Consider the following 14346-nt stretch of genomic DNA (forward strand, 5'->3'; position numbering starts at 1 on the left):
CCCTGGATATTAGCTGGTGGTCATAATAATTTAAACCTATACAAGCTTCTACAATTTCAAACATGTGAAGTCACTTACTCTGTAAACCAGCTGAAAGTAACTTGGGAAAGAAAAGAAGCACTTGACAGAGGGCACGGGTTCTGGGACAGGGAAAGAATAGCAATGTAAATCACAATACAAACAAAATATTGTACTTTTATTTCTTATCACTGTTGTATTATTAGAGGTTTTCTTGTTAGGAAAACATTGTGATTCAGATATCAGGGGGAGAAGACCAGAACTGGATTGCACATCCACAGTGCTATGCTTTAATCTAATTAAATTCGCTTCTCAGCGCCATATTAAAGTGTACAGCCCCCCATACTTCATGCTGTACAAGAGGCATTAATGTACTATTTCGATCAAAAGGCATAAGCCCACTCACCACGCCAAGGTCATCTCTTTAAGTGGCACCTACTCTGACAAAAAGGCGCAGCACAATGCGGTGACAAAGCGGCACTGCCCTAGTAGGCAGCGGGACCCAGGAGTCAAACAGCAACCCTGCTGTCCGACAATGCCACCCATGACACTGGGTCCCACCAACCCACCAGCACAGCCCCACAAAAACAAAAGCCACGATGCAGTACTGCACAATGTGAACAGTTGTCTAACACAACATGTCCATACATGTCAGACAGCAGGGTTGCTGTTTGACTCCTGGGTCCCGCCGCCTACTAGGGAAGTGCCGCATTGTCACCGCAGTGTGCTGCGCCTTTTTGTCAGAGTAGGTCCCACGCAAAGAGGTGACCTTGGCGTGGTGAGTGGGCTTATGCCTCTTGTACAGCATGAAGTATGGGGGGCTGTACACTTTAAAATAACGCGCTGAGAAGCGAATTTAATTAGATCAAAGCATAGCATTGTGGATGTGCGATCCAGTTCTGGTTTTCTCCCCCTATATTGTGATTCAGAACATACGCTCCTGGCAAAGAAAATGAAACTGGCAATGTATACTGTCTTGGTTGCTTTCATAACTATAAAATTTCATAAAATTGCAAAGTATTAAAGATGTTCTCACAAAACAAATGACCAGACGTCTGCAACTGCACTCCTTTACAGCTGCACAGGTCGGTCTCTGACTGCCGTTACAAAAACGTACGCCACAGAGTATACATTTCTATTAAAAATCACGAGGTCCCCGCAAACACTGGTCAAACATATGCCAAAAGCGCACACCCTTGTGACATTCGTTTGGCCATCAATGTCTATAGGCACATCAGCATATTGACAGACTTGTCCTGCATTATTATTACGAGAAAAAAACTACAACGTACCATGTCATTTTTTACACTGGTGAAAAATGGAGGTCGATCATTGAAGAAAGACAGAATGCACTGGAACAGCACCAGTAAGAAGTACAACATGAATAGTGTGTAGCGCAGCCAGTTAATCTCTGCTTCCTTAGAAACATAAAGATGGAGAACAAAAGTGTTAGAACATCTGACATCAGTTTATGTGGGTTTTTTTTTATAGTCGTCAACTGATACAACAAAAACTTTAGAACTTTTGCTTTTTACAGAACAATTGATCCAATACAATGAGGCCATGAACTTGAAAAGCGAGAAACAGAAAGGCCGTGATTCTCATGCTTTTACCATGTCTCACAGTATTTTCCTCTGCTTCCTACACTACAACTCCCAGCATGCTTTTTGCATTATTCTCATTTCTCATAATTACACAACAATTTTTTGCCTGGGACAATCTCTGGTATACTCAGAGGGGTCTACCATACCTGGGAAAGGGCTACTGTGATTTTGGTTCTCAGCTGGAAGACAGCACATATTACAGCCAACATCCAGAATATCATCAGGAGAGCGGAGGAGCGGACGCCTCGTAACCTCTCATATTGGATGAGACATGTGGCTAGAATCTAGAAATTAGAAGAGGGAAATTAAGATTTATTTTCATTTTTTGAAATTCTCATGTGAGTGAAAACATTTTTATAGAACGGTTACATTTGCATAGTATATGGCTGTAGTTAGGGTATTTAACTTCACTTAATGGAGTAGCTTCCCTCATCCCTCTTCATAAGTCAGACAAAGCACATTATACAGCAAGGGGCAACAACGGGGGCAAATTTACTAATGTGATTGCTCCAAGACATTGTATTAATGTGCACCAAAATGTTGTGCTTAAAGGGGTTATCCGAGTGATATAAAAAATATTAAGCGCTGTAAAGCTGATGGTCAGCAATATGAACATAAGCTAAGTAAATTTTAGGCAAAATAAAATTATATTTTCTCATATACCTAGTTCTGTTCTGCCCCTTTGTTAACACGCAGTTGCAGAGCTGTAGGGGAGTGCAACAACGATCTCTGAGATTTTTCTTATGAATATCAAAGTCAACAAAGACTGCCTTTCTCCTCCCCCTGTTCTGCAAAGGAAGTAAATAAAATTGCTTCCCTGACTGCTGGGCTTCCCTGACAGCTGTACAGTACAATGACATTGCTGATACACACAGGATCTTACCCCCCTACCTGTTCTTGTGCAATGCTCTGCAGACACTTCACCACATCCATCCGAAGATTACAGAGGAGAGAACTCCTCCGGTCTTTGTCAACTCTGTGTTTCCAGGGTGAGGAGGGAGGGAAGATCCTGTGCACAGCATTTGTCTCCTCACTGCCTGGAGAAGAGGAAACCCTGCAGCTGCTCAGTACCTGAGGCAGGGCCTCCAACCCAGAGTCTGTGCTGCCGATGGTAGAAGGGGTTAAAACTGTGCTGAAGAATCCAGTGGGAGGGGAGACACATTCACTTGAAAGGGACCGAAGTGCAAATAGGCCATGTGACCACAGAAAGTGAGATCACTTGCCTAGGAAGAGGCGTCTTCAAACAGATGAACAGCGGACCCCCAGTGTTCAGATATTGATAACCTATCCAGAGGACAAGCCATTAATACTGAACTCCTAGAAAACCCATTTGAAACCCTTTATCTCCTAAAATTCTAATGTTAATTGAAGTTAGGAGTAAAGATGACTTTTAACATAAATCAGTGCAGATTACACATTAAACCGTGTTTTCCCTTTACCATGGTAGCTCCTACTATAAGCGGGCTAATGAGGAGAACCGGAGGCTCAGCAGTACCATGCGTCATGTTCCACACGGTGTAGAAAAGTTCTGTATAGCAGACAAGTGCCAGGAAAGCAGAAAGACACTGGAACGAGAAAAGACAAATCCTGGGATCAATCAAATGTCAGCGTTATTAATATAAAAAGATGATATTTCTTCCACAGTGCATCGTTATAATCACATCTGCTGCAGAACATTGTACTTTAATGTTTCCTTATCCATCAGATAAGAAGGTAACCAGTGACCGTCCATGCAGGTCTACCGTCTGTGTATTATCTGGTTAGTTAATATTATGTCAATATAGCATGCTGTAAAATTTTTGTCATGAATTCAGGAAGCGGGATGTAGACATAAACTGACAGTTAATTAAAATGAACAATTATACGTCTGCTCCTGCAAATACCTCGGCTAAACACGTGGCAGGAAAGGCAAGACCTCGCGACCATATTATGTGATTACTGCAGAGCTGTAATAATGGCGTCCTATGGTAGTTTCTGCTTGTAGTGAACGCGCTTCTATACGCTATAAAATAATCATGACATGCTGTATAGGACTCGGACAGACACGACTTTTCCCCTGTAGCTGCAGGCTGATAATCAGAGGCATGCACACAGATGCATATCATATGAGAACTGGTTATGGTCCTGACGTACACCTGCATGAGTTATTTTCTTCTATATTCATAGGGTAATGGTAAAAAAACATATATCATGGAACATGATAAACACCATAAAGAAAAAATATAGCATAAAGCAAAGCATTAGTCGCAGAATACACATTAGTTCCGGGGCGGTACATGGTATTCTCCATGCTGTCCCAGTCATGAAGCCTTATAGGTTTTACTACCATTATATTTCTCCCCCAATAATACAGCCAGGACCATAAATATTGGGACATCGACACAATTCTAAAATGTTTGGCTCTATACACCTCCACAATGGATTTGAAATGAAGCAAACAAGATGTGCCTTAACTGCAGACTGTCAGCTTTAATTTGAGGGAATTTACATCCAAATCAGGTGAACGGTGCAGGAATTACAACAGTTTGCATATGTGCCTCCCACTTGTTAACCCCTTAGGGACACAGCCTTTTTACACCTTAGGACCAGGCCATTTTTTGCAAATCTGACCAGTGTCACTTTAAGTGCTCATAACTTTAAAACGCTTTGACTTATCCAGGCCGTTCTGAGATTGTTTTTTCGTCACATATTGTACTTCATGACACTGGTGAAATGAAGTCAAAAAAATATTTTTTTTTGCACCAAAAAATACCTAATTTAACAAATTTTGGGAAAAATTAGCAAATTTCAAAGTTTCAGTTTCTCTACTTCTGTAATACATAGTAATACCCCCAAAAATTGTGATGACTTTACATTCCCCATATGTCTACTTTATGTTTGAATTGTTTTGGGAATGATATTTTATTTTTTGGGGATGTTATAAGGCTTAGAAGTTTAGAAGCAAATTTTGAAATTTTTCAGAAATCTTCAAAATCCCACTTTTTATGGACCAGTTCAGGTTTGAAGTCATATTGTGAGGCTTAGATAATAGAAACCTCCCAAAAATGACCCCATCTAAGAAACTACACCCCTCAAGGTATTCAAAACTGATTTTACATACGTCGTTAACCCTTTAGGTGTTGCACAAGAGTTATTGGCAAATGGGGAAGAAATTTGAGAATTTCATTTTTTTGTCTAATTTTCCATTTTAACCCATTTTTTCCACTAACAAAGCAAGGGTTAACAGCCAAACAAGACTGTATCTTTATTGCCCTGACTCTGCCGTTTACAGAAACACCCAATATGTGGCCGTAAACTACTGTACGGCCGCACAGCGGGGCGTAGAGTGAAAGGTGCGCCGTATGGTTTTTGGAAGGCTGATTTTTATGGACTGGTTTATTTACACCATGTCCCATTTGAAGACCCCTGATGCACCCCTAGCGTAGAAACTCCCTAAAAGTGACCCCATCTAAGAAACTACACCCCTCAAGGTATTCAAAACTGATTTTACATTCGTCGTTAACCCTTTAGGTGTTGCGCAAGAGTTATTGGCAAATGGGGATGAAATTGGAAAATTTCATTTTTTTGTCTAATTTTCCATTTTAACCCATTTTTTCCACTAACAAATCAAGGGTTAACAGCCAAACAAGACTGTATCTTTATTACCCTGACTCTGCCGTTTACAGAAACACCCAATATGTGGCCGTAAACTACTGTACGGCCACACAGCGGGGCATAGAGTGAAAGGTGCGCCGTTTGGTTTTTGGAGGGCTGATTTTTATGGACTGGTTTATTTACACCATGTCCCATTTGAAGACCCCTGATGCACCCCTAGAGTAGAAACTCCCTAAAAGTGACCCCATCTAAGAAACTACACCCCTCAAGGTATTCAAAACTGATTTTACATTCGTCGTTAACCCTTTAGGTGTTGCGCAAGAGTTATTGGCAAATGGGGATGAAATTGGAAAATTTCATTTTTTTGCCTTATTTTCCATTTTAACCCATGTTTTCTACTAACAAAGCAAGGGTTAACAGCCAAACAAGACTGTATCTTTATTACCCTGACTCTGCCGTTTACAGAAATACCCAATATGTGGCCGTACACTACTGTACGGCCACACAGCGGGGCGTAGAGTGAAAGGTGCGCCGTTTGGTTTTTGGAGGGCTGATTTTTATGGACTGGTTTATTTACACCATGTCCCATTTGAAGACCCCTGATGCACCCCTAGAGTAGAAACTCCCTAAAAGTGACCCCATCTAAGAAACTACACCCCTCAAGGTATTCAAAACTGATTTTACATTCGTCGTTAACCCTTTAGGTGTTGCGCAAGAGTTATTGGCAAATGGGGATGAAATTTGCAAATTTCATTTTTTTGTCTAATTTTCCATTTTAACCCATTTTTTCCACTAACAAATCAAGGGTTAACAGCCAAACAAGACTGTATCTTTATTACCCTGACTCTGCCGTTTACAAAAACACCCAATATGTGGCCGTAAACTACTGTACGGCCACACAGCGGGGCATAGAGTGAAAGGTGCGCCGTTTGGTTTTTGGAGGGCTGATTTTTATGGACTGGTTTATTTACACCATGTCCCATTTGAAGACCCCTGATGCACCCCTAGAGTAGAAACTCCCTAAAAGTGACCCCATCTAAGAAACTACACCCCTCAAGGTATTCAAAACTGATTTTACATTCGTCGTTAACCCTTTAGGTGTTGCGCAAGAGTTATTGGCAAATGGGGATGAAATTGGAAAATTTCATTTTTTTGCCTTATTTTCCATTTTAACCCATGTTTTCTACTAACAAAGCAAGGGTTAACAGCCAAACAAGACTGTATCTTTATTACCCTGACTCTGCCGTTTACAGAAATACCCAATATGTGGCCGTACACTACTGTACGGCCACACAGCGGGGCGTAGAGTGAAAGGTGCGCCGTTTGGTTTTTGGAGGGCTGATTTTTATGGACCGGTTTATTTACACCGTGTCCTGTTTCAACCCCACTGATGCACCCCTGGAGTCGAAACTCCCTAAAAGTGACCCCATTTTGGAAACTACGGGATAAGGTGGCATTTTTTGGGGGAGTATTTTTAGGGTAAATATAATTTTTGGTTGCTCTATATTACATTTTTGTGAGGTAAGGTTACCAAAAATTGAAATTCTGATATTTCATCTCCATTTGCCATTAACTGTTGAGGAACACCTAAAGGGTTAATAAAGTTTGTATAATCATTTTTGAATACCTTGAGGGGTGTAGTTTCTTAGATGGGGTCAATTTTAGGGAGTTTTTACTCTAGGGGGGCATCAGGGGGGCTTCAAAAGGGATATGGTGTCAATAAAAAAGGCCATCAAAATCGGCCTTCCAGAAACCATGTCGGTCCTTTCCTTTTGCAGCCTCCCTTTTACGGATACAGCAGTTTACGACCACAAATGTGGCGTTTCTGTAAACTGCAGTATCAGGGTAATAAATTTTAACTTTTGTTTGGTTGTTAACCCTTGTTTTCTTACCGGAAAAAACGGACTGAAATGGAAAAGTGCCAAAAATAGCGGTTTTGGCACCGTTTTTTTTGTTTTTTTTTAACCGTGTTAATCTGGGTAGTTAGGTCATGGGATATTGTTATAGAGGAGATTCTTACGGACACGGCAATATCTAATAAGTCTACTTTTTTTTACAATTATTTAGGTTTTTGACTATATTATCTTTTTTGATACAACTTTTTTTTTTGGGTATCTCTAAAGTCTAAGTGTAATTTTTTTAATTTTCTTTTAGCCAATTATCTTATGTGGGGGCTCATTTTTTGCGGGATGAGCGGACGGTTTTATTGGCACTATTTTGGGGGCTATATGACTTTTTGATCGCTTGCTATGAAACTTTTTGTTATGTAAGGTGACAAAAAAAAAATTTTTTGCACCTATTTTTTATTTTATTTTTTTACTGTGTTAATCTGGGGGGTTGGGTCATGGGGTATTTTTATAGAGGAGATTCTTACGGACGTGGCGATACCTAATAAGTCAACTTTTTTTTTACAATAATTTAGGTTTTAGACTATATTATCCTTTTTGATACCCTAAAAAAAAAATTGTATCTCTAAAGTCTAAGAGTCATTTTCAAATTTTTTTTTTATCTGATTATCTTATGTGGGGGCTCATTTTTTGCGGGATGAGATGACGGTTGTATTGGCACTAATTTGGGGGCTATATGACTTTTTGATGGCTTGCTATTAAACTTTTTATTATGTAAGGTGACAAAAAAAAACTTTTTTTGCACCTTTTTTTTTTTTCTGGACCGTGTTAATCTGGGGGGTTAGGTCATGGGGCATTTTTATAGAGGAGATTATTACAGACGCGGCAATACCTATGTCTACTTTTAATAAATTATTTTAGTTTTTTTGGGTGTCTCAAGTCTGAGAACCATTTTTTTTTTTATCCCATGTCAGTCCTAAATTGGGATATAAATTTAGTACTCCATGGAAGTGTGATACTCCCTGAAGCAACCGTCAATGCAGAGGCCCGGATGATCGGGGCATGTGTCGCACTGAGTAGTCGTGTCCTTCCGTATCCCCCTCCTGCGACACACTCTGCACTTTTTTTGGGTTCGTCCCTTCTTTCCAGTATGGGGGACCACACCTGGAAAGTGTTGGCCAGGGACGATCCGGGCGCCTACAGTTCCCGAGGTACTCCGGCCTGCTCTTTCCCGGTCCGAAAAGATCAGGGCCTTGAGGACTGCCTCATAGAACTGCAGGAATGTCCCTGTGCTGCCAGCGCTTCGGGATAGTACAAAAGAGTTGTACATGGCAACCTGCACCAAGTAGACCGCAACTTTTTTGTACCATGCCCGGGTTTTGCGCATGGCGTTATATGGCTTGAGGACTTGATCCGAGAGATCAACTCCTCCCATATACCGATTGTAGGCGACGATACAATCGGGCTTGAGGACCGTTGCCGCGGTACCTCGCACAGGGACAGGGGTGATGCCGTTACCATGAATTGTGGACAGCATAAGGACATCCCTCTTGTCCTTATACCTGACCAGCAACAGGTTTCCAGTGGTAAGGGCACGGGTCTCACCCCTGGGGATGGGTACCTGGAGGGGGTGGGCAGGGAGGCCGCGTTGATTTTTCCGCACGGTCCCACAAGCGGACGTGGATCTGGCGGCAAGGGACTGGAACAAGGGGATACTGGTATAAAAGTTATCCACGTACAAGTGGTAACCCTTATCCAGCAGTGGGTACATAAGGTCCCACACGAGTTTCCCGGTAACACCCAGAGTGGGGGGACATTCTGGTGGTTGAATCCGGGAATCTCGCCCCTCGTACACACGAAATTTGTAAGTGTACCCTGAGGTACTCTCACAAATTTTGTATAGCTTCACGCCATACCTCGCCCGCTTGGAAGGCACATACTGGCGGAAAATGAGTCTCCCCTTGAACGCAATGAGAGACTCATCAACCACGACCTCCCTTCCAGGTACATAGGCCTCCATGAATTTGGCCCCAAAGTGATCGATGACCGGCCGTATCTTGTACAGACGGTCATGGGCAGGATCACCTCGGGGTGGACATGCTGCATTATCGGAATAATGCAGACATTTCCTGATGGCCTCAAACCGGGAGCGTGTCATAACCGTACTGTAAAGTGGGGTCTGATATAGGACGTCCCCACTCCAGTACAGCCTGGCACTGGGTTTCTTGACCAGGCCCATATGCAGCACGAGGCCCCAAAATGTCCTCATTTCGGCTGCACTGACCGGCGTCCAGCCACCGGGCCTGGCCAAAAAGGAGCCCGGGTGTTGAGCGACGAAGTGTTGGGCGTACAGATTCGTCTGCTCCACCATCAGATTTACCAGTGAGTCACTGAAAAAATGACAAAAAAAGTCATATTCAGTGTAGCCCACTGTGGAAATCTGGATTCCTGATTGGCCTACAAAATCAGGAATCACGGGCTCGTATCGCTCTGGGCTACACCAGACAAGTTCACCGGCAGGGTGCTCCGGTGGATTTAACTGGTGGGCCGGGAAACCAGTACGAGCCCCAGAGCTGCTCGTGCTAGTGTGGGCCACAGGGTCCCTAACATGGCGGTCCCCTTGCTCCGCCTGGCGGCGTCTCCGCCGCCTTGGGGGTTCATCATCATCGCTAGATGATGAGGAGGATGCGGATGACAACAGGAATGTGGGGTCATCCTCATCCTCACTGGGACTCTCGGACTCGGAGGCAAGCTGGGCGTATGCCTCCTCGGCCGAGAACGTCCGGCGGGCCATAGGGGAGTGTGTGTCTGCGTGTATATGTGCGTGTGTGTAACTCTTTATTTGGTGTGCGTGTGTGAGGGGGCACGGGTGTTCACGAACTCACCCTAAAACTAACAGAAAAAATAAAATAAAACTAACTAAAAAAAGGGCAAAAAAGTGAGGAAAAAAAATTCAAAACTGCTGATCAACCGTCCGAAGTTGATCAGCGGTGGGGTGTGCGATGCGCTTACAGTGGCCGGACGCTAAGTGCCGGTCACAGTCAGCGAACTCAAAAAAAAAAAAAAAAAAAGCACCCCAAAAAAGGTGGGGGGGGGGGGGGGGGAGGCAAGTGGCAGGGGGAGGGGGGCAAGTGGCAGCACCCCTGGGGGGTCTAGGGTCACACAGCTGTGCTGTGGACCCCAGACACCCTAACTAGGGTGATGCAATAAAAAGTAAAAAAAAACTAACTTTCCCTTTTTTTTCCCTGCCTAACCCAAACTTTCCCTATGCTGTCCCTATGTACCTGATGGGGTGCTGGGGCACAGATCGGGTCCTGGGGGCACAGATCAGGGGTGCTGGCAGCGATGGCGGACACAAGCAGGCAGCTCCTCTCTCCTCCGGCGCTGGAACACAAAAGGAGGAGGAGAGGGGCGCCTGCCTCTTTTGAATCTGCCGCCGCACCGCCCCCTGACCAATCAGAAAGCGATCCTGAGTGGTGATGTCACCATCACCACTCAGGATCGCTGGATGGTGATTGGTGGAGTGAAATCACACCACCATCACCATCCTGTTCCGGGTTATCGGGTCTTCAGAGACCCGAATAACCCGGAAACGCAGAAAACCGCAGGTCTGAATTGACCTGCGGTTTTTTGCGATCGCATACATGGGGGGGTCACCGGACCCCCCGACGCATTTGCCCCAAGTGCCTGCTCAATGATTTGAGCAGGCACGGGGTTCCGATCGCCGCCGGCCGCGCGGCGGTGATTGAAAATGCACAGGGCGTACATGTACGCCCTGTGTCCTTAAGTACCAGGGCACAAGGGCGTACCTGTACGCCCTGTGTCCTTAAGGGGTTAAAGAACCAAAAGTAATGGGACAGAATAATAATCATAAATTAAACTTTCACTTTTTAATACTTGGTTGCAGTCAATTACAGCCTGAAGTCTGGACTGCATAGACATCACCAGACGCTGGGTTTCATCCCTGGTGATGCTCTGCCAGGCCTCTACTGCAACTGTCCTCAGTTCCTGCTTGTTCTTGGGGCATTTTCCCTTCAGTTTTGTCTTCAGCAAGTGAAATGCATCCTCAATCGGATTCAGGTCAGGTGATTGACTTGGCCATTGCATAACATTCCACTTCTTTCCCTTTAAAAAACTCTTTGGTTGATTTTGCAGTATGCTTTGGGTCATTGTCCATCTGCACTGTGAAGCGCCGTCCAGTGAGTTCTGAAGCATTTGGCTGAATATGAGCAGATAATATTGCCCGAAACACTTCATAATTCATCCTGCTGCTTTTGTCAGCAGTGACATCATCAATAAATACAAGAGAACCAGTTCCATTGGCAGCCATACATGCCCACGCCATGACACTACCACCACCATGCCTCACTGATGAGGTGGTATGCTTAGGATCATGAGCAGTTCCTTTCCTTCTCCATACTCTTCTATTCCCATCACTCTGGTACAAGTTGATCTTGGTCACATCTGTCCATAGGATGATGTTCCAGAACTGTGAAGGCTTTTTTAAATGTCGTTTGGCAAACTCTAATCTGGCCTTCCTGTTTTTGAGGCTCACCAATGGTTTACCTCTTGTGGCGAACCCTCTGTATTCACTCTGGTGAAGTCTTCTCTTGATTGTTCACTTTGACACATATACACCAGACACAAATACACTAACTATTGTGAAGGGTGTTTTCTTCACCAGGGAAAGAATTCATCCACCACAGTTGTTTTCCGTGCTCTTCTGGGTCTTTTGGTGTTGCTGAGCTCACCGATGCGTTCCTTCTTTTTAAGAATGTTCCAAACTGTTGTTTTGGCCACGCCTAATGTTTTTACTATCTCTCTGATGGGTTTGTTTTGTTTCAGCCTAATGATGGCTTGCTTCACTGACAGTGACAGCTCTTTGGATCTCATCTTGAGTTTTCAGCAACAGATTCCAAATGCAAATAGCACACTTGAAATGAACTCTGGACCCTTTATCTGCTCATTGTAATTGGGATAATGAGGGAATAACACACACCTGGCCATGGAACAGCTGAGAAGCCAATTGTCCCATTACTTTTGGTTCATTAACAAGTGGGAGGCACATATGCAAACTGTTGTAATTCCTACACCGTTCACCTGATTTGGATGTAAATACCCTCAAATTAAAGCTGACAGTCTGCAGTTAAAGCACATCCTGTTCGTTTCATTTCAAATCCATTGTGGTGGTGTATAGAGCCAAAAATGTTACAATTGTGTCGATGTCCCAATATTTATGGACCTGAATGTAGGTGCTCAGGTTTTTCAGCAAATTCCACAAAAAATGGTAATAATCTGTCTAAAACAGGTGTAGTGTTTATGAGATGTCACCAATGATGAGGGGTGAAGAGACGGCACGTGCCTTCTCTTCATACATCTGATCGGCGGGGGTGCCGGGTGTCGGACATGCTGTGTCACGGACGTTCCTGCAACAGGTGGCAAGAGATTGGTGAGACTGGCAACACGTGGTTTGATCTGACATGTTTTCCGTTTGGATCAAATGACATCTGTGTTGTTTCTGGTGCTTTCCCCATGTGTGGCTATTAGGGTCATTTAACCTTCTCTATTTATAGTTGCTTCTCCCACAATGCTGTGTGGTTTATAGCTTCTGTCTGGACCTTTTGGATAGATTGTGGTTGGATCTCGGCTGAGCTCCTGGTGCTTCCATTGCTCCTTTGAAGTTAAGTCTTTCTTTTCCCTTTTGTATTTTGTTTGCGTTCTGTGTGTTGCATTTCCCTATTGTTTGTATTAGGCCTGAAGGAGACTCCTGTTCGTCCTTCCTTTTGGAAGAACAGGTAGTCTCATCCCTGCCATTAATACCAGGATCCTATAGGGCTAGACAGGACTCTAGGTATTCCAACGTATGAACTCACCTACCTTTGGGGTCTGTTCATACTGGTAGTCAGTCAGGATTTTGGTTAGGGTTTTCGCTAGGAGGTGTTCATTTTCCTTCCCTAGTTTAGGCCTGATTCCCTTTTCCCCCCTTCCCTCCTATGCTTGGGGTGGTGTTTCTGTCATGCCCTGCTCAGGATATGTGCGGAGGTCTGCCAGGTTAGCAGCATGTGTGTAGCCTTTTGTTTTTGTTTTGGAGTTGAGCTGTATCCGCCTCCCTTCAGGTGCACTGGGTGGGGTCGTTGGTATGAGTTTAAATTACGCCCACTCCCAGTGTCCTGTGCGGGCTATAGCTTCTGTCTTGCTCAGAGGAAGGAAGGAAGGATTTGCTGTTCCTGCTCAGTAACAAGATAAGATGGTTTTGTTTTTCTTGTGGTTTTCTGTCTAGGCTGTTAGAGACGCCTGCCCCCTCCAGGTCCTGCGGGAGCAGGCTGCCTTTTTCCCCCTTTCACCATCTTAAGGATTTTAGGGAATCTTTAGCCTAGGCACGGGGACACGTTTATTCCCACCTTTAGGGTCTGAACGTGGGCATAGTAGTCTAGGGAGAGCTGGTAGGGATTTGTCAGGAGGTGACCTTTATCCCCAGCTTCTTGCCTAGACACTTGTTTGGTGAACTTCTGTGTATCTTGTATCCTGTCCAGCGTGACAGTTTCCCTCCCACACCGAAGCATGACATGCTGGAGCTATACTCGGATAACGTCGATCCCAACGGGATTGCTTGCAGCTCCTCGCGCCACACATGTAAATATGGCTTATTGGTGCAATGAGCCCAAGGGACAAAATCGTGAATCAGAGAAGGAGATGTAAGCCTCTTTTCTCAACCTCTTACTTCTAGTAACTGATCCTCCATGAAGTTTATCATACCATGAGTTCTATAAAACCTACAACAATGTTATGAATACAAAGAACCACAAATTTGCAAGTTGTTCTTTTACTAGGGGAAGGACCTGTGCTGCAAACGTTCCCTCATGAGAAGGAGATTTTGTCCTTCACAGTTCCAGGTAACTGCATTGTTTCAATAGTTTTATGGAGCTTTGCTATATGGACTGTAAAAGAACAGGGCTGCAATAAAAACAGAGAGCGGGTTATTGACCAAAAGGTACTGTACACCAAACAAAATCAGCGAAGCAGATGGCTGGGGAGGCACTGCGACAGATGGGATCAAATGGAGTTACTAGGACTGCAAGATATCACATTAAAGGGGTCATCTGGCAAATTATATTGATGACCTATCCATGGGACAAGTCATTATCACATCGACAGGGTCCGAGTCCGAGCACCCCTGCCAATCAGCTGTTTCAGGAAGCTGCGGCACTCAGCAGAGCTCTGGTGAGCGCAGAGGCCTCCCGGGCGCTTACCAAGCACAGTGCCGTACATCATATAGCAGCTGT

At 44.2% G+C, this 14346-nt stretch overlaps 1 protein-coding gene across 2 annotated transcripts in view; it reads right to left on the reverse strand.

Moving 5' to 3' along the window:
• Nucleotides 1-14346, reverse strand: part of LOC122944530 (multidrug resistance-associated protein 1-like) — a 106285-nt gene that overhangs the window by 71179 nt on the left and 20760 nt on the right. For both annotated transcript variants that reach the window (XM_044302923.1, XM_044302922.1), the window contains exons 4-7: nucleotides 3062-3187; nucleotides 1769-1906; nucleotides 1311-1436; nucleotides 79-140 (exon numbers count right to left, since the gene is read on the reverse strand). In XM_044302923.1, coding sequence (XP_044158858.1) covers nucleotides 79-140; nucleotides 1311-1436; nucleotides 1769-1906; nucleotides 3062-3187 — 452 coding nt within the window. The remainder of the gene's footprint in view (nucleotides 1-78; nucleotides 141-1310; nucleotides 1437-1768; nucleotides 1907-3061; nucleotides 3188-14346) is intronic.

Source organism: Bufo gargarizans, chromosome 8 (genome assembly GCF_014858855.1).
Source record: "Bufo gargarizans isolate SCDJY-AF-19 chromosome 8, ASM1485885v1, whole genome shotgun sequence".
Classification (NCBI taxonomy): Eukaryota; Metazoa; Chordata; class Amphibia; order Anura; family Bufonidae; genus Bufo; species Bufo gargarizans.